At 44.9% G+C, this 23,336-nt stretch overlaps 1 protein-coding gene across 1 annotated transcript in view; it reads left to right on the forward strand.

The window, feature by feature from the left end:
- LOC119433952 (alpha-N-acetylglucosaminidase-like) overlaps positions 1-23,336 on the forward strand; it is a 52,907-nt gene that overhangs the window by 13,000 nt on the left and 16,571 nt on the right. The window contains exons 4-17 of the mRNA XM_037701243.2: positions 915-1,099; positions 1,221-1,368; positions 6,132-6,202; positions 6,698-6,859; positions 8,393-8,455; positions 8,695-8,758; positions 9,558-9,628; positions 10,852-10,926; positions 13,825-13,909; positions 15,325-15,474; positions 17,721-17,863; positions 18,470-18,542; positions 19,814-19,906; positions 20,465-20,556. Of these exons, the coding sequence (XP_037557171.1) occupies positions 915-1,099; positions 1,221-1,368; positions 6,132-6,202; positions 6,698-6,859; positions 8,393-8,455; positions 8,695-8,758; positions 9,558-9,628; positions 10,852-10,926; positions 13,825-13,909; positions 15,325-15,474; positions 17,721-17,863; positions 18,470-18,542; positions 19,814-19,906; positions 20,465-20,556 (1,475 nt within the window). The remainder of the gene's footprint in view (positions 1-914; positions 1,100-1,220; positions 1,369-6,131; positions 6,203-6,697; positions 6,860-8,392; positions 8,456-8,694; positions 8,759-9,557; positions 9,629-10,851; positions 10,927-13,824; positions 13,910-15,324; positions 15,475-17,720; positions 17,864-18,469; positions 18,543-19,813; positions 19,907-20,464; positions 20,557-23,336) is intronic.

The raw sequence follows: 23,336 nt of genomic DNA on the forward strand, positions 1-23,336 counted from the left end.
CTATTGGTAATGTAATTTCTTTTTTGCTGAAGACGCCCGAAACGAGGCGAGACAGGAATCTATACCTACTACAAGGTACCTGGCATGAGGCGAGGAAATTCTTCGCATTAAAAATTTTAGCGAGGCATGTATAGCAGGAAACGTTAGCACCGAATTCATCAGCCCACAAAAAACAACAACAACCTAATTGTACGATTTTGGATTATATAAAGTGCCTGCGTGTCTAAACCATGGTGGACACTCAAATAAAACAATTGAAATTTGCTGCCAGCACACGCTAGGCGTCCTGGTCACATTAGAGGACTTAGGCAGTAATTTTGCCACTTTTTAAATCACACTGTGAACGCAAATATCTCTCGTGCGGGAGCGGAAGCGTCAACATGAAATCATTTATGGTGAGTGCTTGATCTCCCCATTTACGAACAGCTTCAATTCTAACATGTTTTAACCACAGTCAAGAACATGCGATCACACACATATTCTTTTCCCGTTCCTGATGTTGGAGCTCCGCTTGCGTACTAACGAAGTGTGTTACACCAGCTAGGTTGCGTGCACCGGCTGTGATGACTCGACACGGTTCCTCTGCCCTCGTGATCGTCCTAAACACGTGACATGCTAACCTTTGAGCTGTATCCCTGCAGATGGCTGTCGTAAGTGAAAATTCTCGCTGTCTTGTGCACCGGCACAGCGCCTGCAACTGTGGAATATCATGAAATAACATGCATTGTTGAGTAAACACCCACTGAAACACATAATACTGCCACGGCAGTAAACACGTTCAAGATAACAGTCACTGTAAGTACAGTGATATAACTCCTGTAAAAAACACGTTGTAACGGGTTTTAGGGACAATTTCAGTCATAAAAAGAACTGTGAACGCACTTTTTTGTTTATTTCCTTCCCACTGTACATAGGTGGAGACGTTCAACAACAGCGTGTCCATAACGGGATCGAGCGGCGTAGCGGTGGCCACAGGTCTTTACTACTACCTGAAGAAGTTCTGCAATGTTCACGTGTCCTGGTCGGGCACGCAGACAAAGACTGCCTCGGGAAAGCCGCCTCTGGTTCCGAAGCCAATCGTGGTCAAGCTCAACGGACGGTGAGTTCGATCTATTTGCGTGGCTTAGTTGGATACGCGTCTACTTTTCCGTCTCACCTGTCCCATGAAGCAGTGTTCCGTAGCGAACAAATGTTATGCTGTCATATTTCCCTTACTGCAGGTTCCGCTACTATCAGAATGTATGCACGGCCAGTTACTCCATGGTCTGGTGGAACTGGACACGCTGGGAGCAGGAAATCGACTGGATGGCGCTGAATGGAATCAATCTGCCGCTTGCCTTCACGGGGCAGGAAGAGATCTGGAAGAGGGTGAGACTTCTTGCAGAGGTGACGGACATGGTCGTTGTTGTTGTGACGACTTACGGCCGCCCTGAGGTAGGCTTAGCGGACGGGCCTCCGGAGGTAAGCCTAACGGCTCGGCGTCCGGTTGTAGTCCTTAACAGCCAGACATCCGAAGATAATGACCAGGCACGCAAATGAAAACATTGCTGAGAAGGCTAAGAAATTTCTTTCGTTCCTTATGTCGCCGTATACCAGAGATTTGACGTACATATACGACTTTTGCGAAAGTTACATGAGCCACTGAAGAACGGTGTACAATCGTTTGTAAAAGTTGCTTCACCATATTGAATTGATTCAAGTGTGTTAGGTTATATATTGGTGAGGATCCCAAACAGGCGCATGCATAATCCTACTTAGAGCGGACACTTATAACGTAAGGCAATAATTTGACTTACGTTCAGCTCTCGTAAAGCAATAATTTGCTCGTTCAGTTCTAAATATGCTTGTATGAATAGGAAACTGCTGAAATGTTATTGCATGTCCGCAACTTCGCGAATTCCTACATGGCGTGTAAGCTCCGCACGTTTGGCAATGATTTCGCTGTGTGCACTTTATTCCTCGAGATGGCAGAAAATCTCAAGTCGTAGGGATAAGGGGGTGCCAATGGCGCTACGCCTAGGCACACTGCGCGACGCGGTCTGGTACAAGCTCGAGAAAGCAATCGATTTTCATTTATTATTGCGGCAGAAAATCCTAGATTCCAAGGCGATAAAAGATGGCAGTCTCACGGAGAGCCCAACGCACGGCGGAAAGCAAGTCGCGCGAGAGGCCGGGGGGGGGGGGGGGGGGGAGGGAGGGGGGGAGACGCTGTGCTACGGCACCAAATGCTTATCTTGCAACCCAGCGCAAGGGAAACTGGCAACGCAATCTGCCAACTGGCTGTGGTGGCTCGCCCGCACGCCTAGGCTTTGTAAATGCCGCTCAGTTTCCGTTGAAGCGATAGACCGCACCGCTGTTGGCGCACGCCTGCCCATCAACCGCGGTCTGGTACAAGCTCGAGAAAACAATGGACGACAGCCACGTGGACATTCGAAATTTGCTATCGCAATTACGACCGCAACTAACACTTCGAACAGGCCAGCTAGCTATATATAGTTCACATCACTAAGGGTTCCTTCGTGCGGGAAAATGGCAGTGGCGGTGGAGCCTTCCGCACTCGTCGTTTGCTGGTGACTAAAGAGGCTCGGGCACTGTCGGAGGGATCTCGCGTGACACGCCCGGCGGCGCTGATAGAAGCTTGATATTCCGGTGGGCTGTATGCGAAAGGAAGGCTTCCCTTCTCCCCAAACCTGCTTGCGTCCGATGCAGGCATGCACGCAGATTTGGGGAGAGGGCAAGCGTGTTTGCCGCGCGTGCGGCCGTCACGGGACGCGAGGATTCCCGCAAAGTGCAGACTGTGAGACTCCACTGTGAAAGCTGCGGATTCTTCGTATAGGGCGTGAGCGCTGGGGGAGTGTGACGTCACACCGGAAGAGACAGAAGATAAGTCAGTGAAGTTCACTAGCGTTTCACTCGAGGAGTGCTCGTGGCTGCTCCTGTAGGGGTGTATTTCTACAACTATCGTACGCACGTTCTTTGCACGTGTAGGAAAGGGAATGCGAAAGTTCAGTCGGTCATCTGCTGGCCACAGAAAACAGTGAACTTCTTAAGAACGAAGCTCTCAACGATGAACAATTGAGACGACGCATTTCGAACACTCGCAATCAATCGTAAAAGGCTCATTTACATAAGGGAACAGCCTCCTCCCCACTGCGCAGACACCACGCGTTATTGGGCTTTAGCGTCGCATTAATGTTTTCTCGATGTGCGCTCTTTACGAGTTAAGCGCACCCACCGCTTATATTAAAAGTGCACAGCAATGGACGCATCGGCTTCATTCATCAATGTTCACGATTGCTCATAATTCATCAATGAAAGGAACAAACACAATGCAAGAAATGCAAGTACAAGCTCGCCATGCATGGATTTGAGTAAGACGGTTGGCTGCTTCTATAAAGTGTCTAAAATCTTGCCTAACTCGTTGAAATGATCTAAGTAGTACGCACTTGTATACCCTAAATTATCTTACCGTATTCTCGTATGGGGAGCTTTACAGTGTCCGGCAATTATCAGAAACTTATCCTCACACAAAAACGCGTTTTCCGTGCCATTGAGGGCTTTTATGGCAGACTTCGGGACCTACCTAGGGCACCACTTTTCCAAGGATACCATATACTAAAGACAAATCATTTATGTCGTTTCTGTTTGCTGAAACATACAAACAAAAATAATTTATATTCCACTACTGCGAGTAATACATCCAGCAAATATGTCTTCCGGCGGAAAAGTAAGCGAATCCCCACCACCTGAGCTAACTACTGTGAACCTACATTAAATTACCAAGTCCATGCAATCATAAACCGCTATTCTTTTCATGAAGAATATGATTTGTCCGCAACGCGTTTTAATAAGATCATTAAACAGTTTTTTATTGAAGTGAATGAAGAAAATATCTGAAACGCATGAGGTTTTGCTTTGAGTCAATGTTCTCAGTGCATCTTGCACAAATATTTTACTTACGACGAGTTAATTTTGTTGCAACGATACATTACACTATACATTAATTTTTTTGTGTGTATGAAAGCGTTTTCAGTGATTAGTTTTTTTGGCTGTGCATATAGCAAATATAACATTTTTTTGTTCCCGGTATTGAAAAATTAAGGTATGACCGATTAATTTGATAGCATTGTTCAATAATTTTTTTTATATAGACCACAATCATACTACTGCGTTGTTGTTTTGCTGTATTGTTATTTTATGTTTATGCTGTGTGTCAAGCATAAGTTTGTGTACCGGGCCAACTGTGTGCTGGTAACTGAGGCCCAATCAGGCGAAAAGCCTACTCTTTCGGTTCCCTATTTTGCTTAAAAAAGAATTAAAAAAAGAACTTCAAACTTAAGCTAAGTTGGGAGCCCCAAATTATTTGACAGCCCGTGATCAACGGCATCCCTCAGAGTGCAGCTTTGAATTTCAAGCCACGCCTGATCAATCGAAATGTTTTCAGCAAGAAGATGCCTTCATAAACACAAGCCGGCCTCATACGCAGGCGTTTATGTGACACGCATTCGCCACATAACGCCAGCCCGAGCCAAGTTTTCCAATAGCTGGTGTGCTGATACGCGCATCATGAAGTCAAGTGATGGAAATAGGCCAGCGTTCAGAGCGATACTTCTGTGTGTTTTTCTTATCGACTCCGCAAGTGGTTGTTCAGCCGCAACTTTCGCGTCATAGTTCTCGGCAGGCTTTCACACTGAGATGGGCGTTGTCAGAGGCATATTGTTGCAGGGGAGCGAACTTGCCACTATCTGTGACAATAAGAGTGTTACTGACGACGCCACGCAAGTACGGGTCGATTGCTGCACAAGATCACGCAAGACGCAGATTTGTTTAGGCCGTGTTCATTGTTCACACGGAGTGGAATACGTTTTTTTTTATTTTTAAGTGCGAAGCACTATAGGGGCCCGTGCTGTCGGCGTCTATGGTCTATGGGCTGTCATCCATGGTCACGCGCAAGAACAGGGTCAAAACAAGTGCAGAATTGATCAAAACCGGTTCAAAATGAACTAACATGATTCATAATAATGTAAAAGATAGGAATCATCAAGAATTCAGCCTATTAATTAGCAGGAATTCGTGAAAATCGTGAAAATCTTGTAATGTGATCTCATGTCGTCGTGGTCACGCGCAAACACAAGTTCTCAAAACAGGGTCAACACAAGTGTAGAATTGATAAAAATCGGTTCAAAATGAGCTAACATGACTCAGAATCATTTAAAAGTTAGGAATACTCATGAATTAATCGAATTAATTAGCAGAAATTTGTTAAAATCGCTTCTAACTAGCATGGGCAAAGCTTTGGCTCCACGGATTGTGCGCTGCGGCTTCCCACCAGTTATGGCTTAGCACAGGTGTCAAAACGGATGATGGATTGCTTAACACAAGATAAACGCAGGTTAAAACAAGATAAGCACAAGGAAAACGCAAGGGAAACACCGGCGAATCACTGCTTCGCACTTCCCCAGCTTTCACGTTGAGTGGAACCAAGGCCACTGTCCCGGACCGGTACCCAATTATTATTATTTTTTTTTGACGTTGGCAGCGCGCACGTTTCTCTTAACCTATTTCTCGATTCTCTTTATCTGTTTCTTTGTTTCATTTTTTTTTTACTTGTTAATGTATGTTTGACTGCTGAGGAGGAGGCCGCGAGTTCCGATTTCTGCACGGACACAAGAAACACAGATTGCTGGAATGATTGCAAAGCTTCCCCACTGCACGAAGAACCACATGGACTGTTATCATTGCTTGAATACACAGCGTTTACCGGCAGTGATGGCTCAGTGCCTATGGCATTATGAAGCTGAGGACTAGGTCGCGCGTTCGATTCGTGGCCACGGTGGCCGCATTGTGATGCGGGCGTTGCGCAAAAGCGATCATGCATATCGTGCTTTGGGTGCACCTTAATGAACCTCAGGTGGGCAAAATTAACCTGGACCCTTCCATGGCCTCGGATGCCGTGTCGATGGCGTTGCGATAAAGTAGTGTGCCGCGGAACGCTATTACTGAACGAACAACACGAAAAATCACTTACGTCTAACGACCTGAGCGCATCACGTTCAGAAATCTGCAGTGAAACCCAAAATGAAGACTTTTTTGTCCGCTGTGGTTGATACCTTGCTCTTTTCCTCTTGCAGACATTCTTGAAACTTGGCGTGAAGCAGGCTGAGATTGATGGATTCTTTTCTGGCCCAGCATTCTTGGCGTGGTAAGCTGTCGAAAAAATAAAAAGTGCCTGCTGTGTAATTTTGAAGCCCTCCCATCTCTTTAACACTGCACGCACCAATACAGGTTTCAATCTCACACTGTTCGGGTTCCCATTTGCGATGAGGCAAATGCAGTTGTCACCCTTTACTTTCGCTACATACTCTGTAGTTTTACTTAAACAAACCCATCACTGCGAGTGCTCAAAAGGCCCTACTTCTTACATACTGTGTGAACACGTGGTTTGATTCAGATGCGGTGGCTTACCGTGCAGTACATCCAGCTTCATTCAAAGGAACAGTAAATAAACTAATATGCCTAGCTAGATTACTAAGTTGCAGTTATGAACGTTTGCTGATTTGCGTCGCCGCTGTAGTAATGTGTTTCCGATAAAAAAGACATCATATACACTGCATTGCTTTTAAAATTTTGGCTCATTTGAGCCAATGGTGAGTTCTGAGAGGCATCGCATGAGCCTTTGTCCCCTTCTTGTACGCAGGCAAAGGATGGGAAACTTCCGCGGTTTTGGCGGTCCACTTCCGGAATCGTGGCATGTTCAACAGGTGGCGCTGCAGCACCGCATACTGCGAAGGATGCGGGACTTCGGCATGACACCCGTGCTGCCAGCGTTTGCTGGACACGTTCCACGAGCAGTGGAAAAGTACGCACTATAGCAATTATGTCATTTGAGAAGGGGCGACTTAGTTTCAACTGCGCATGCTCAGTGACTGCGCACTGCCCCGCTGCCACCAAACGCAATGGTATGTGTAGTTATACGAGTGTCTTGTGCACACAGGAACGATATTGAACAGTGCAATTTTTTTTCGTATGGGTGATATTTGCTTCGCCTTGACTGTGTAATATACATTTCTGATTGCTCGTAAGCATCTGTGACATTATTTCATCCTTCTTGTTTGACCTAGAGTAGACGGAACGATTTTCTGCTTCCAAAACGCCTGTATGATCATGAGATATTAATGAGAGACAGAAAAAAAAGGATGTACATCAATGTGAATTACTGCAAAACACCGAAAGAGCGGCCCCGATCTTTGATATATTTTTAACATTATTCATTGATGTTACAGGCGTTCGTCCTTTATTTCGAGAAGTTCTCAATATGATGAAATAAGAAAGCGCTCACTTTCGTATTTTAGGTGGGTAAGAAAAACGCCGTTCTTTCTCATATTTATTCGACGGCTTCTGTGAGGAAAAAAAAGGCTGCAGAGTGACGGGCGTGTTAATATACATTTAAATAATGATTTCAAGCCTCTTTGATGGCAACCTTTTACTTGTACGTGGGTCATTTTTGATGCGAAAGCATCAAATGGCCCATTGAGCGAAAAAGCCTGGCGTCTGTCGTCTGGAGCAGAGAAACGGCACCTAAATTCCCCATTGGCTGCGGGGCTACGTCACGTGCGCGCCTCGAAAGAGCACAGCGGGCGCAAGGGGACGGCTGCTGAAGCGCTGGCGTACCAGGTGTTGCGTGAGGGGAGAGGACATCGCTGCGACGCCACGTCACCCGCGCTCTTGGAAGCCTGTGTTATGCGCGCGTTCTAACTTCGCCTTGGTAATTGCTATAAAGAAATTAATGTATAAAAGTAGGATAAATTCGAAAGGAAAAAACGTTGGCGGTAGTGAGTTTCGAACCTACGACCCCACGCTCAAAAGCCGAGTGTCTTACCCAGTGGATGACGTCATGCTACTTGGACCGAAATTTCTATTGCCAAGCCCGGCGTGACGAAGGCGGTGACGTCAAAATCACCGCGGCTTACAGGGGAGCGTCCCCGTTAGATTCTATGGCAGTCGGGCAAGGTGGCATGACGTCTCGTATTAAAGTGCACCGGCCTTGTGGTGCTATCCAGAGCCGTTGGCCAAGCGTCTCAACGCGCTCGCTTGCCCGCGAGGAATTGGTAACTCGAAGGACCGCTGAGCGGCGTTCAAGTGGACATTAATGCTTTTGCATTCACAACTCATAAGTGCTTAGGTGTACTCTGACGTTTTAGTCTCGGCATATGGCCGCCATGCTTAATGTAGGCGAAGTTACCCGAACCACTATGCTGTTCAATAAAGAGTTCACTGTCGATATATATATATATATAGAGACGGGTAAGTTCGTCATTGTGAGCATCCATCGTGCTCTTTCATGCTCAAAAGCCAGGCTTACTGACATCTCTTTTTTTTGTCAATCATGCAGGTTGTTTCCAAACACAACCATGGCGAGAACATGTTGGCAAAACTTTCAGGAAAAATATGCTTGGTAAGTAGCCTTTATTCATTGCTGCTAGGTTACTTTGTGAAGGAGGTTTTCACAAGCTTGTGTGCTTACGTTCTTGAACCGATGCGCACATTTTTTTTTACGGTAATGGCAATTCGTGTACAGATTGGCACATGAACAAAGGTCATGTCTTAAATTGGTTCAGGTGATATGTAGTATTTTTCTTTTTTTTAGCTTACGTAACTTTTATTGCCCGCTTGTACCACTCTCTTCCTTTGCAGCCCAACATTCGTGTATCCAAACGAGACTCTGTTCGTCACCATTGGAAAGCTGTTCTTGCAAACGGTGAGCCAAATGATAGCCTTAGTGTTAAGGTAAACACGGTACTTCAGTATAATGAGTTGCGTTACTTCTAAATATATGGTCTTGCTTTTCAAGCAACATTAAAATTCACTCTTTAGGCATACTATGCAACTATTTAATGCATGCATGGTGCACCATTTATCCATTAAGCGCGATGTTGCCTTTTTCCTTTGTTTTAGGTTATTATCGGACTCGTTAGGTAAGCAGTCGTTTTAGCGGCAGTAACATTCCTTCGTAAAATATGCGTCTGAGTACGTGTTTACATCGGCCTTCAGTGATATGAATTGTTTTTTTACTGGCTGACAATTTGAGCGAAAAATAAAAAGATGCATTTTCCCCCTCAGTATAGTACACAATAACTTCGCAGTATGCAATCTCTCTATATATAACTCCGAATGCGAATTCTAATCCGACGGGACTGCTCTTTTTCTTTTTTTTTCGCGAAAGCGACTGAGTTTACAATACGCCGCACGACATTTTGTTTGGCTTTGTTTATTATAACAAAATGGTAAACTTCTAAAAATTTCAGCAAGGCAGAATATTAAAGTTCTCAGTAAATTTCTCATTGTAATATGCTCTTCTTCTGTCTTGAAATGATGCCGCGCAGTAACAGGGTCATGACCACAGTCAATAATTAACGCCATGACTCAGGTTGGCGCACGAGCGTTCATTGGTTTAAGCAAGTTTACTAGGGAACACAGAAACACATAACGGCCCCAAAGAGGCCACGAGTATCGTTGTGATTGACCTGTGAATTTAAAGATTTTATTTTTTCTTTCAGTACATCGAAGAGTTTGGCACTGACCACTACTACAACACTGACCTCTTCAATGAGATAAACCCTCCTTCCGGGTAAGAGGCGTCATTTGGGTTCACGTGTCATGACTAACGAGCGCTAATGTCTACTATTCATTGCCATAATCACAATTTAGCAGCCTAGCAACGTGTCTGATGGTGTAGCTAATCCAACTGAGCAGCATTCATGTGTTACAGATGGACGTCGTCAGTTTCACTTGCTACAGCAAAAGGCTGACCGAGGGTAGAAGCTTAGCCTAGTAGTAATTCTCTGATAGGGAGTGGATATATATATATATATATATATATATATATATATATATAACTGTGATGTAGGGCGAGTCCGGTGGAATGGCACAAATGTGGAAATCCTTCCTGTTTGTTATGCTGCCATATATGACGCAAGAACTCGATATGAACGTTCCTTAGGAGCTTTCAGTGGTAAAACGTTAATTCAGCGCCTCGTTCAGTGCATTCACTGGAACGGGGTCAGTGAACATGAGGGCTCTGACTAGTATAAGCATAAATTAAAAATTGAAACTGTAGAGCACGAATACTCTCCTATTTCCTCGACTTCGAGTACAACGATACCGCGGGTGGGTTGACAAATACGAAAAAAAAAAAAAAATTAGGCGCGAAACCGCAGACTTGTACGACTTCGCATAATTGCAACCCAAGTTACAGCGAAATAGAAGAATAGGCCTTGGATCCCGGCAGCTATTTTGTTAGGGTCGGTATGTTTTTTCGGCGTGAGGAACTTCCTGTTCCTGTGGAACTTTTTCGCAGTCCACTTAGGCTCTCTTCGGAGCCTTCGCGTGCCGCTCAAAGCCACAAGTGTTGCGCCGGCGGCGTTGAACTCATGACCGCTTACTTAACGTTTCTGAATCAGTAATCTTGAACATTGAAAAATATAAAAAAAACGTTGGAAATAAAAGAAGCTTTATTCGAACGAAGCACAACCTATAATTCTTGATATGCTGGGGGGAGTTTCTGTTTGACAATAGTTCAGCAAATAATTATCATATACTAAGTAATTTTTACTCATTTATCTTATTATAACTTTTTTTAGTACGACTCTACACTCCATGGTCAGACATCAATGTGAACAATTTGCTTTAATTTTTTATGTGTAATGGTGTTTGATATTTCAGAGGACTTAAGAACGTAACAAACACTTAGTTTATTGTCGTTTCTTTGCGAATAGCTTGCCGCTCACTTCGCCTGCTCCTTTTCGAAAAGGAAATGCGTTAATTGCCTGCGGTAATTACTTTGACCTCCAGGAACATATCCTTCGTTCAAGCATCTGGAAAAGCAGTTTTCGCAGCACTGACCGAGGTGGACCCTGAAGCTGTTTGGTAAGATCTCCGCACTGCAAATACATAGTTTAAAAAACATAAATGCCTTTCTTATGTGTTTTGCTACAGCACCTAGAGAACTAAAACAAGTGACGCCAGAAGGAAAACTGGCAGGCAGTTTTCACTCCGATAACCTGACTCCGCACGCATATGTCAGTACCGAGTGGTAGCCCTGATTGTTGCGTACCCGCCGTAGTTGCTTAGTGGCTATGGTGTTGGGCTGCTAAGCACGAGGTCGTGGGATCGAATCCCGGCCGCGGCGGCCGCATTTCGATGGGGGCGAAATGCGAAAACAGCCGTGTAGTTGATTTAGGTGCACGTTAAAGAACCCCACGCGGTCCAAATTAATCCGGAGTCCCCCACTACGGCGTGCCTCATAATCAGATCGTGGTTTTGGCACGTAAAACCCCATAATTTTTCTGACTGTTGCGTCACTAAAGTAGTGAGCTGCCACTGCAAAACGTGCATTGCAAGAAACACGAGCGTTGCTGTGTCCCGCTGTGAACGTGTGCACGGACGTCAGAGTACGTCCGTGACGAACGCGCACGCCGTGGTACCAAACATCCGTTGCTCACTTTTAAAGGCCTTGCCAACGCTTTCTTTTTTTTTTTTTTCACTTTAAGTTTGAGACTATTTCATTACGCCACCACTAAATTCACCTGAAGAGTGCTTGTTGCATTTGTCCGGAACTGACTCTGAATGGAAGACCGCAGATTGTTTTCAGAAAGAAACGCGCGAACGATTGGCCAATTGAAGCAAATTGAAGCGTCAAGGTAACAATCCCGTAACTCTGCAGCAAATACCCGTAGCGTTTTTGTAAACAATTCTTCTTTGGGTATCACAAGCCAACTGAAATATATGTTGGTTGACCACAAAAGATACAAATATTTATAGAAGAAACCTTTTTCGCAACCTTGATAGCGAAAGCTCCAATTTTGAAGTAAAATGCAGCGTACGTTGATGTTTGTGTGCGGTTGAGATCGATGCTCTTCCAGGTGCAGCTTGCAGAAATGCGATTTTGTGTTTGTTGCGCAGTTGTAAAATTTATCGTCCCAATATTATCAGCTTTGTCGTCAGTCCGGTTGCAGCGCAGCTAGTTTTTTGTTTTCATTCTCCAGTTTCCACTTGAAATTATTATGAACCACTATCTTATTTGCCGATTCTCTCGAGATAGGCAGTCATCGTAGCCGCCTTTTGTAATTCGAATAAAAGTCATGTCTGCGAAGTAAGCACGTACCTCAACAAAGATGCAATTAATGTAAACCGAAGGCCATGTAAATAAGGCATAGACGCAGGGAAGTTTTTTCTAATTTACTGGGGCATTATTTGTAACGTATAAGGGAGCGTTACAATTAGCGCGCCCAAACGAATCAGCGTAGCCCAAAAATAACGCATAGCGGCACTGCGCATGCGTAGAACCTGAACACCGTACGGCTTCTTTTGCACTGTTCGTGTGTGCACAACCGGCCGAAAGCGTCCCCTAACTTTCTGTCCCATAATTCTAAACCTTCCCGCTGATCCACATTCTTTAAAAATGCTTTGCCACAACTATCGCCAACGCTGGAACTACGTAAGTTTAATGTGCTGGTTGGCGGATAAAATAATATTAGGCTAAATAAAATAAAAGAAGCGTGACGAACGAGGCGTGAAGCGAATCTGACACATAAGAGTGGTAATGTTGAGCGATGTTTGAAAGATTTTGCGCATCGTTTCCACTTTATCCATGCCGTTACTGCTGCTCAAGGGGCACATATAGCTACCGCATACAGCTACCACACCCAACTGCCACACTGCGCGTGTGGTAGCTGTGTGTACACGCCTCGCATAATGTACCAGGTAGCACATGACAGAGACGTTAGCGGTAACGGCAGAGCAGCGGGGCTATTATACAGGGTGTTTCAGCGAACACTTTCAAAATTTATTTAAGGTTGCCTGTGGCAGATAGCACAATTCTAGTTAATGGGTTGGTCTACTCTTAGAGGCGGGCATTACTTGCACAAGAAATTGAAATACATAATCGAATATTTAACAATAATTCACTAATTAAGTTTTTATCTAATTACCTGATGATCCATATTGCAATTCACAAATTCTAGCCGTGGAGTTCGCAAGGCGGATCCACTTGGAATTAATTCTCAGGATGACACCAGGTTCAAAATATTAATTCCCGAACTTTGCGGAGAAATGCATTGACGTTCCAGTTAATTTTGTGCTCGAATGCATAAAACGACGTTTTGTTAAGAAACTAACTGGAACACCAATGCATTTCTCCGCAAAGTTCTATAATTAATATCTCTAAACTGGTGTCATCCCGGGAATTCGTTCCAAGTGGATCCGCCTTGCGAACTCCACGGCTACAATTTGTGAATTGCAATATGGGTCATCAGGTAATTAGTTAGAAACTGAATTAGTGAATTATGGGTAATTATTCAATTATGCATTTCAATTTCTTGGGCAAGTAATGTCCGCCTCTTCGGGTAGACCAGCTCATGAACTAAAATTGTGCCATCTGCCACAGGCAATTCCTTTACGAATTTTTAAAAGTGTTCGCTGACACACCCTGTGTATGTTGAAACACATCGCGTTGGGCCCTATTAGAGAGTTTTAGCCCACCGCTCCCGCTATACCGTTACGGCTGGCGTCGCCGCTACCAACAAGGGAAGCGTGCGCGAGCGAAGGCGTGCCGCGTGAATTCGAGGCTTAGCTATAGCACGTACATGCAGTCGTCGCGGTAACGATAGAGCGGTAGCGTTATGGCAAAACTCTGCTTATCGAACAAGCCACCTGTAAATTGAACACGTGGTACACAAGATAACCCGCTCTTCTTCTTAGGGTGCCACCTCCTAATTTGCTAGCAAGGTTATGCTTCACTCAGTGCATCACTTTCCCACTCTGTAGGGTCATGCAAGGATGGCTGTTCGTCAACGACCCTTTCTATTGGACGCCAAAGAGGGCGAAGGCTCTTCTGACTAGCGTGCCTCAGGTAAACGAATAATGACGTCACTGACCGGTTTCCTTCGCGATTCAGTGTTCTATTTGCAAAGTGGCTTCGATGATGAATGAATTAAGCACTCCAAGCAGATAATGCTGACTTTGAGCTCACACGTCTGAGAGATAAGAACCTCAGTACATCGCTGTATGCAGATTCTACTATTAGCATTCATTTTGTTGCTGTCCACGTGGTACGATGCAGTACACCAGAGGAATGGGGATTGTTTTTTGTTGTGGTAAGCAGCGGCTTCTTAGCTGCATGCTGTGCAATAACGGCCTTTAAAGAAGTGGCCGGTAAAAAAGTGTAGCAGTAAACAGCCTAGTGTTTCCGCTGCCTGAAACTTATATTTGCAGCATGTACATAATACTTGCGGCCGGCAAGCTTTATTACCTTACTGACTGCAAATGAAAACGGCGCTGAAATAAAAGTTTTCGGCGCTACACGTCCCTTCTAAACATCTTACGCCAACCGTATGTTACAGTAACACTAAAGTGCATTACTTGTTTTGTCAACTTATGCAACACGTGCTATACGAATGTTATCAGTCACTGATGTGATGAAGAAATCAATGATTCCACTTTTGGCCTTCTACGACTGTCAATCAGCTAGTAATATTTTGTCAGTGGTGACCACCGTATTTAGTCGCATAATTATCGCACCATTTCTTTCTTTCTTCTTTCTTTCTTTCTTTCTTTCGCGTTTTTTTTTTCGAGAAATGAATCCGAACTTGGGGGTGCTATACGTTCGCCGGAAAATTTTCCGAGAGAACGATCTAGGTTCCCCATAGAAAAATAAGTGTCTGTAATTATAGGGGTTCTCACGCCAGTCACTTTAAGCTCAAAGGAAACTATCAGACAGCATTTACCTTTGTGATAAGACCACAGATGCTACACAAGCGGAAACTTCAAAGCCCCTTTGTTTGCTAAACTACTCGTAAGTGCTAAAGGTCACTATTGCTAAAATCTGCCAGGTTATGTTATCACGTTACGTGGCGGAATTGTGCATATGTTGACTGCAGTTTTTGTGCTGCATGGAATTTTTTGTTGCTGCATTCGGATAAATTTAAGCGTATGCGCTCTGTGTGCACTGTTATGGCGAAATAGGCCCGGAAAAAGAAATGGCGGAAACCTCGGCTCGGCTGCCAGGCGCAATAATCACATGACCGGGCTGAACAAGCAGACGACAGTAGCTACAACAATTTTTGATGGTACGATGATTACTTGACGAAAAGAAATTCTAATATTTGATGGTCAATGTGAGGGGCACGAACATTATGATGCGAGTAAGTATGACATGTGAAAATTTGTCGTCGATGCTATTGTAAATACGTAGTACGAGTACGACATGCAGCAAGCTCATCAACTTAAGGCAAAGCCAGCTTGCTATAGACACTTGTACGTTCGCAGGGAAGAATGTTAATTCTCGACTTGAGTTCTGAGCGACAACCCGTGTACGAGCAACTGTCCATGTTCTACGGCCAGCCATTCATCTGGAACATGCTGCTCAATTACGGTGGTGTTCTTGGAATGTACGGCTCACTGAAATCCGTAAACGAGGTAAGTTGGCATTTTATGTTATTCTGGTTACATTTTATGGCAAAACGAGGTTTATGCACACCTTTAGGTACAATATTCTAACAGAAAATGCAGATAGACAGATATTGCGCTTCATTATGTACAAGGCAGCGTAAAGATGGCAGGCAAGGTTTGAGAGCAGAGACAGCTAAGTTTATAATTTAAGGAATTCAGCCTCATCCTACATGAGATGTCGTCGAGCACTGAACAGCTTTATTTCCGCATTTGCAAAGCGTGCGAGTAAGCTGATAATTGAATGTTGGTTAGTTAAGGTGAGTGAAAGAACTTGTCAGCTATTATAAACGTTCATGATGTCGGCCGCTTCTGTGAGTGTTTACCAGTCAAAAACATAACGGTTGTCTCCAATCTCATAATAATTGGAGAAAGCCGTCACAGAAATAATCGGTATCTACACTTCAGCTGGATTTTGTGAGCATGGTTTAGAAACGTGAACTTCCCCCCCCCCCCCCCTCAAAAAAAAAAAAGTGTCATTCAGGTTCGCCCCAAAGCGTTGAAGCATTGACAACGACAACAAGGTTTAGCGTGGCGTTGCTTGGACTCCTGGGACGGTTTTAATTGTACGTGCCTGCGACATGTTACACAGTAGCTAGGAACTTTCGGATAACGAATTGAATAGTGCTTCTCTTCGATTCGGTCTTCGAATTGAATAGTGACAATTCCTAAATGCGATTATTTTTCGAATACCTTAAGAATACTTCAAGACGTCAGCTGCGCCAATTAAACATTCAATTGGAGCAAAAGTACGGCAAATTTTCACCCCCGTGGGCGTGGTATAGACATAAAAGATGACAGCCTTTGTAGTGGAGCAGTCTACGTCGCTTAGGTAGCTATATACTTTACTTGCTATACAGCGATAATTCGCGTTATCTGAAGAGTCCTGTACATATGCGAAGAAACTCCTTGCTTGCTGCTAATTCTCCATTCGTGCTGTTAATAAACAACGCTTGATAACGTACTTGTAATCACAGGAACTTGCTAACATTATGAATACAAGGATGCGGACATCATGTTATATTAATCGCGGTAATGGCTGTTGATTATTCGAAAACGATTCGATATTCGGTTCTAGTCGATTCGTTTTTGGCACTATTCAATTTGTATTCGATTCGGCCTCGAAAATCACCATTCGCACACCCTTAGCAGTAACGCTGTACGCATGACAACTCCTGCTGTGTAGAAGGAACAGCGCCGTATCAGCTGCCAGGCGTCTCACAACGCTGGCTGGACGAGGAGCGTCCCCAGTGGCGTTGCGGGAGTTGCGCCTCGCGGTGGTGCACAAGATGTGATCGACGGGGAACCGTCGGCGTTCCTCAGTGCCCGGTGAAATATTAGATAAGGTTAGCTTGACGTTTACCCGTTCCGCTCGGAGCTGCGCATGCGCACAACTCAGCGGGGACGCTGCCTATAGTGACGTGCGCACAACGCTCGTGCCAGCAACGGAAGGCAGAACGCTGCTCTGCCACCGAGGCTATTTTGTGTAGCGTTGACGTCGCCGTCGACTTCGCTTCGTCGTTGCTGACGCCAAAGGCACTCCGCGTCCCTAAAGACCTTGTAACCTTCCGCGCGCTAGCCGCGCATGCGCCATCGTGTGGGACAGCGAGACAACGGCTGTGCCAATGGCGTTTTTGCGCCTTGAATATCTGCATGATTGCTGTCGCAACAAAGTATGCGCACTTTGGAAACACGCCCGTTCGTAGAAGACGTGAAAACCGAGTCCATAAACTACGCATTTTACCCATTCTGTTCTCACGGAATTAAACGCGTCGATTTAGGCCTAACTAATACGTCTGTATAGACCAACAAACCCAACAGTTGTACAGTTGTTTCTTCTAATACACGCCTACTTTCGTTTACGCCGTCTCAAGTTCGTGTTACGTCGCCGTAGTATTGGCTCTGATGCTTATAGATCAGAGTTCATGCCACCTTTGGTGACCATATACGTACGCAGCGTGACGTCGCACTTTCGAGTAACTGCACTTATTGGGTGCTCGACTTTAACATTACCATGTCGCGTTTCATACCGCGAGTATAATACAGCCTTTTCTAAATTACACATTCATGCAGTGCTTTCTTCGCAAATGACACCGTCCTGCGTGAATATGGACTATTCACATAGGCTCCATAAGACAGTAGAATTATCTCACAGAAAAAGTGTGTATATGTGAACTTATTCTGCATGATGTTTACAAATGTGATGTGCACTTTAGGGTCCGTTCATTGCCTGGAAAGCAAATGACTCCACTATGGCCGGGACCGGCTTGACACCAGAAGGTATCAATCAGAATGATGTTATGTTTGAGTTCATGAATGAGAATGCCTGGAGATCGTCACCCGTCAATGTCAGTGAATGGTGAGAACTGTGCTTTTAGATTTCACTTGTGCCCGCATGCTATTCGAAATTCCTGATGTATTATGCATGCATTTTACAAAACGTCAACGTGATGACAGAAAAAAAAGTTGAATTGTCTCGAAGAACTTGTCGATTTAGGAGAGCGCGATATGCTTCAACACAAGGATAGCGATGTGCTTCTAAAAAGATTTCGTACACATTCTGCGAATTCTGTTTCACAAATTATTCGCAGGAATGCATAGGAAATCCTGGTCAATTTCGCATGCTTCCCGCACGAGTATTAAATAAATGTTTGAAATTACAACAAACGCATACGAAATTTTCTAGTGATGATTTTTATGGAAATTAAATGCCATTTTGTTATTGTATAACGAATTTATCTATGGGAGCATTTGCTTGAACGGCCGGGTCGTGCTGCGTACACCTATACATGTCCAGCATGATACTCAACAAGGCCCTATAATACATTTTTTTGGGTGATCTTTAGGGTGATTCATGCCGTAAAGTACAGCGTTTTCTGACCGAGTCATGCGCGACAGATGAAGGTGTATAAGCTCAATCTGGTTAAAAAATAACACAGTGTCAACTGTGGTATTTATTTTGCAGGATCGAAAACTATGCATTAAGAAGGTATGGCAAGGAGAACGCCAACGCCACTTCTGCATGGAGACGCCTTGCGGTGAGACACTTTCGCTTCAGCTGGGCGTTGTTTATTGTTTTTGTTTTGGTAATCTATAATGTTGAATCGCGTTGACGATTTATGCAACAGCGCATATTTGCCATTAAACGCCGATGGTATTTATGTATGTACAAGGGCAAATGCCTTTGCGCACACTTACATCATTCAACGCCCTAGGAACAAGCGGCGCCAAGCCGCGCGTACGTGCGGAGTATTGTTACCAAGTCACTGTTAAAGCTGGTCAGCAATTCCGAAAAATTTAGCACGACGCATCACTGGATGCAAAGGGCACTATACGGGAAAGGTGTGGCGCCGTATTTTTAAGCGAAACATGTCACTCTAACCTAGTCATGTTTGCGAGACATATTTCCTAATAACTCGTGCTATAGCTTTCGGTTCATTTTCTCTAGATGCAGCAAAAATGCGGCAAAAAGAAATTGGAGGACTGTATGTGCGAGCGAAAGCATGCGACGGTGAGCCGGCATTCACGGCTCGCGCACACAAGGGCGGGAAGCGGGAAGGAAGCGCGCAGTCTTCCAGTCGCGCACAACGCTCCGGAGGGAGGGTGGGGACGTGGAGGGGCCGCGCCTTACTTCGGCCGCGCGCTCCCGCCGCGCCGGAAGTCTCCGGGGGGAGGACGCGTTCTGCGCCGCAAGCGCGCAGAACGGATGATATTTTTGCAAGGAGGAACACGCGGCGCGCCCCTGTATGAGTGGTAGAAATGCTAGAAAAGGGGGGGGCTTGTGTTAGAGTTTCAGCGTATATGTTTTCTCGTATATTCAAACTCAATACTAACTAAAAGAATTATTATTAGCTCAGTGTATTGAAAATCGATTGTGTCATTTGGATATTTATTGTGACATTAACAGGGAGTCTTAATATTGCTAGAGAGCACGTTGGAAGTTTGAGGAATTAATGATTCCCGCGGGCAGTTTGTTGTGTTCCAAAGATTCTAGTCATGTTAACCTATCTTTTTTGCTTTCTGTGTTATTATGTTCCGAGTCTCCATTATCTATTGACCACAACAAGATATCTTCCGGTTGACCTCTCATCCTTTCCTCTCTTATTTCTTTCCCTCTCTGTCTCGCTAAATATGCGCGCAGAAGCATTCCTAAGGAAACACGTACGAACCACACTGAACACGTAACAATCATTACGTATTGCAACGAAGCCGTTGTCTGCAAGACAAGGCTGAATAGCTCAAGTGGAACTTACTCCAGCTAACTTTCGTCAAGGGCTATATGTATGTTCGCTGTGTCGTTTGATTTCAGGAAAGCGTTTATGACTTGAATCCAGCCACTCTTTTAAAGGATCATGGCCAGTACACACTTGTGGTGCGACCGTCACTTCACCTCAAGAATAAGGTGAACTTTCTTTTCATGTATGTTGTGGACATGACGCGTAACAATGTGAGCGAGTAGCAGCATACTTTAGCATTCAGAATGATCTTACAATTTACATTCGTCTAAGCAATGTTAATTTCTAACATACGGCTTCGAAGCACATGCTCTTGGTGTTAAGATGGCCTAGTTGTCAGAACAGACGTCAGATGATAAACATTCAGCGTTTGTAAAATAGTGCTACAACACAATGTTTTCAACTTTTAAGCGAAGCATGCTAGTTATGTGCATGACACTGGTGAAAAATGTTTGCGAAAAAGATTTTGTTGCCATACCGGAACAGATCAAAACAATATACTATACGTCTCACATGATTATACTACCGTTGTATGTGGCAACATCGATATTGCCGTTTGTCAAGGGTCTTGAGGTAACGATACTGCGCGCATAGGGAATTCTTTCAAATTTCACTGCTCTGCCACCATACAATGGGATACAATGGGATACAAAATGGATATAATGGGATACAATAGGATGCAAAAGGATTGTGTATCAAAGTTAACCTTCTGATACTTCTCACAGACTTGGTATGATCCAGCAGATGTTTATGCAGCATGGAGAGATCTCCTGAACGCTGCCACGGATTCCGAAATTGCAGGACAAGAAACATTCAGGTAAGAGTAAGGCGTGTTGTGAAAAGCTGAGACTGTAGATGGACTGGCTGTTGTGGTTCGCAGAAGAAGACCAGACCCGTCGTCTGACATATGGACGAAAAATCAGGTGATAAGGAGACGCAGAGATCAGTCGCAGGTACGCAGGAAACATACGATCGGTAAAGGGTGCCTCGCAGACATGTTACATGTAAGACTGCGCTCCCCCAATCGCAGCGCAACTAGATGACGCACATTGTCCAGAAAGAAGCGCGAGGGAGGAGCCCGGTTGTTGCATGACGCGTTTCTCAGCGTTCGCACGCACCGGTGCGTGCCGGGCTTCGCTACGGCGGCGCTGATTGTTCTCGACAGTCACTGTGAGATGGGTTCTGCCAAATTTTCTTCTTTTTCCTGGTCAGGGCTTAAAGCACCACAATAATATAGTACTGCTACTCTGCATTCATCACCATTCTCGTGGCCGACTGGCAAAACATGCTGGTCTTCGCGGGGGTGGGAGGTGGACAGGCATGCCCTTGACGGGGGATTCACGTGTTTCTCACGTTAAGGAGTTGGTCCTGCCGCCGGGTGGTACTGCTGGTATCTGTCCGGTCTCCTCGATAGGGGGAGCCATGGGCAGGTTGCGGGGCCCTGCGTAAGCGCAGAGGCACGGTTTCGGAATCCCGGGATACGTAGGGCTCCCCACAGTACCATTTTTGTTAACACTAAATTACGTTAACACCTTAACGATACACTTATATAACTTTTCATCGGGCCATGCTTAAGCCGGTTAGTACACCTAGTTGTTGTTTAGCATGAAGATGACGTGACGATCATCATAGAATGACGATCGTCATAGTATGATATAGCATGACGATCATCGTTATGCTTAAAGGGACACTAAAGGAAAATATTAAATCAACGTGGAATGTTAAAATATGATCACAGAAACCTCGAAACGGTTGTTTCGTGCCTAGAAAATACTTGTTTTATGAGAAAATTGCATCTGAAGCGTCCGCGTACCTCTAGCGCCATTCAAATCGCCCGCCCCGAGCAAGGAGCGGTGACGTCATGGTCTCATAGTGACGTGACGCCGGTGAGTAAAGCTTGGTAAAGCGCCGCCCGCAGACGGCGCTACGGCTTTTTTGCGGAAAACGCGGACGCGCGGCCAGAAACAGAGCCAAGACAGAGCCGACGGCAGTGCGAAAGCGGAAGGAAAAACGTGCGCCGAATTGGACGTGCCGTCGCGCGGGCCGTTCGGGCATCCCGCGACATCACATCGACGTGGCATTCTCTGCTACTTCCAATTTCAAGTGCGAGTTTAGCGAGCCAGTAACACTTGCGCAAGACTACGCGATATCGGAAGCACTGAAACTCGAAAGTGCGCGGCGTGGAGTCAAGTCAAAACGAAACCTTTAAGGCCAACCTCCATGCAGCGAACTTTCGCGACGAATTTCACGTGACAAAAAATCCAGCGCGAAGCGCCGTCGCGAATTCGTCACACCACACTCCATGCAAGCAAGAGCCGGCGAACGCCGCCGACCATGCGGTCGACGCAGCCCGCGAGGAGTCATTGTGGCCAGACGAGATAGGCTACGAAAGCGACGTTGGCGAATGAAAGCAGAAGGCAAAACAGCGCCTAAATCAATGTTTTTACACTTAAAATAAGGCGCCTGACCTGAAAAAGTGCGTACAATAAGTGCTCGCTGTTAGCCGGAATCTATTTAGACTAACTTTTCTTTCTTTTTTTTTTGCGAATACCGTGACACGTCGGTATTTCGCAGATACTTATCCCTCGTCTGTCACCCTGTGTTTGTTTACGGCTCTACCACCCATGTGCACGTTTAACGGTTTCCACCCAAGGGTAATGCCAAAAAGTTACTTTTTCTGAGAATCTAATAGAAGTAGACAAGTAGCATTTTCTTCCGTCTTATATTCCAACGGAATTATCTTTTTAATCCGAGTGGTTGAGTATTATAGTGACGTTATTTTTCGAGGAGTGCCTTCGTCATCGGTAAGTACCTGAATGTCCCCGGGGAGTCTGTTATCGTGCCCTGCATTTACCTCAATTTAACGATTACTAAACCTCTGTTCGCGATTATATTGACGCCTTAGACGTTCTAGAGCATTACTCTATCACTTTAGCTTGGCTTTTTATTTGCCTTTAGTGTCCCTTTAAGGCAGTCTGTTTATGCTGTTTGGAGATAGTACCGAGATCAGGAAGCTCTGGAGATTCCCAAAACATCCGCTGCAGATCATATACGCTTTTAATGAAGCACAATTACTTCAATAGAGTTGCTCGACGTAGAGTCGGCAATTGGCTGCGTAGTCACGCAGTCGCTCTTGCTCGGCTTCTTCGATTTATTTCATTCGTTTTACGTTGCTTGTAATGCAATTGACAGAGCAAAACGTTCGTTGCTGGCAAGCACGTGACCTGTTTTCTCGTGTTTAAAAACAAAGGGCATACAATGATTGCCATGTGGACAAAGTAAGAAGTGCGAGAATTAACGATATGTGTCGTCGGCAAATTATCACAGTTCCTTTGTTAATCGTCTACCCGAGCCATTTCGATGCTTACAATAACAGAATAGAGAATTTACACAACATGCTGGAAATTTTTCAAAGTGGTAGCGATGCATGAAGCGAGCCACGAAACACTGCTCGGAAACAAATGCTGAAAGTGCCAACGTCGAAATGTGCACATTACTTGAAAATGTTTGAGGAAGCTCATCCTAAGAATAAAAAGTAATGTCAGTGAAACTTCAGTGTAGTTGGGTAGATAGGGAAGCTGCAACAAATTAGCAAAA

Source organism: Dermacentor silvarum, chromosome 11, assembly GCF_013339745.2.
Source record: "Dermacentor silvarum isolate Dsil-2018 chromosome 11, BIME_Dsil_1.4, whole genome shotgun sequence".
NCBI classification, from domain to species: domain Eukaryota; kingdom Metazoa; phylum Arthropoda; class Arachnida; order Ixodida; family Ixodidae; genus Dermacentor; species Dermacentor silvarum.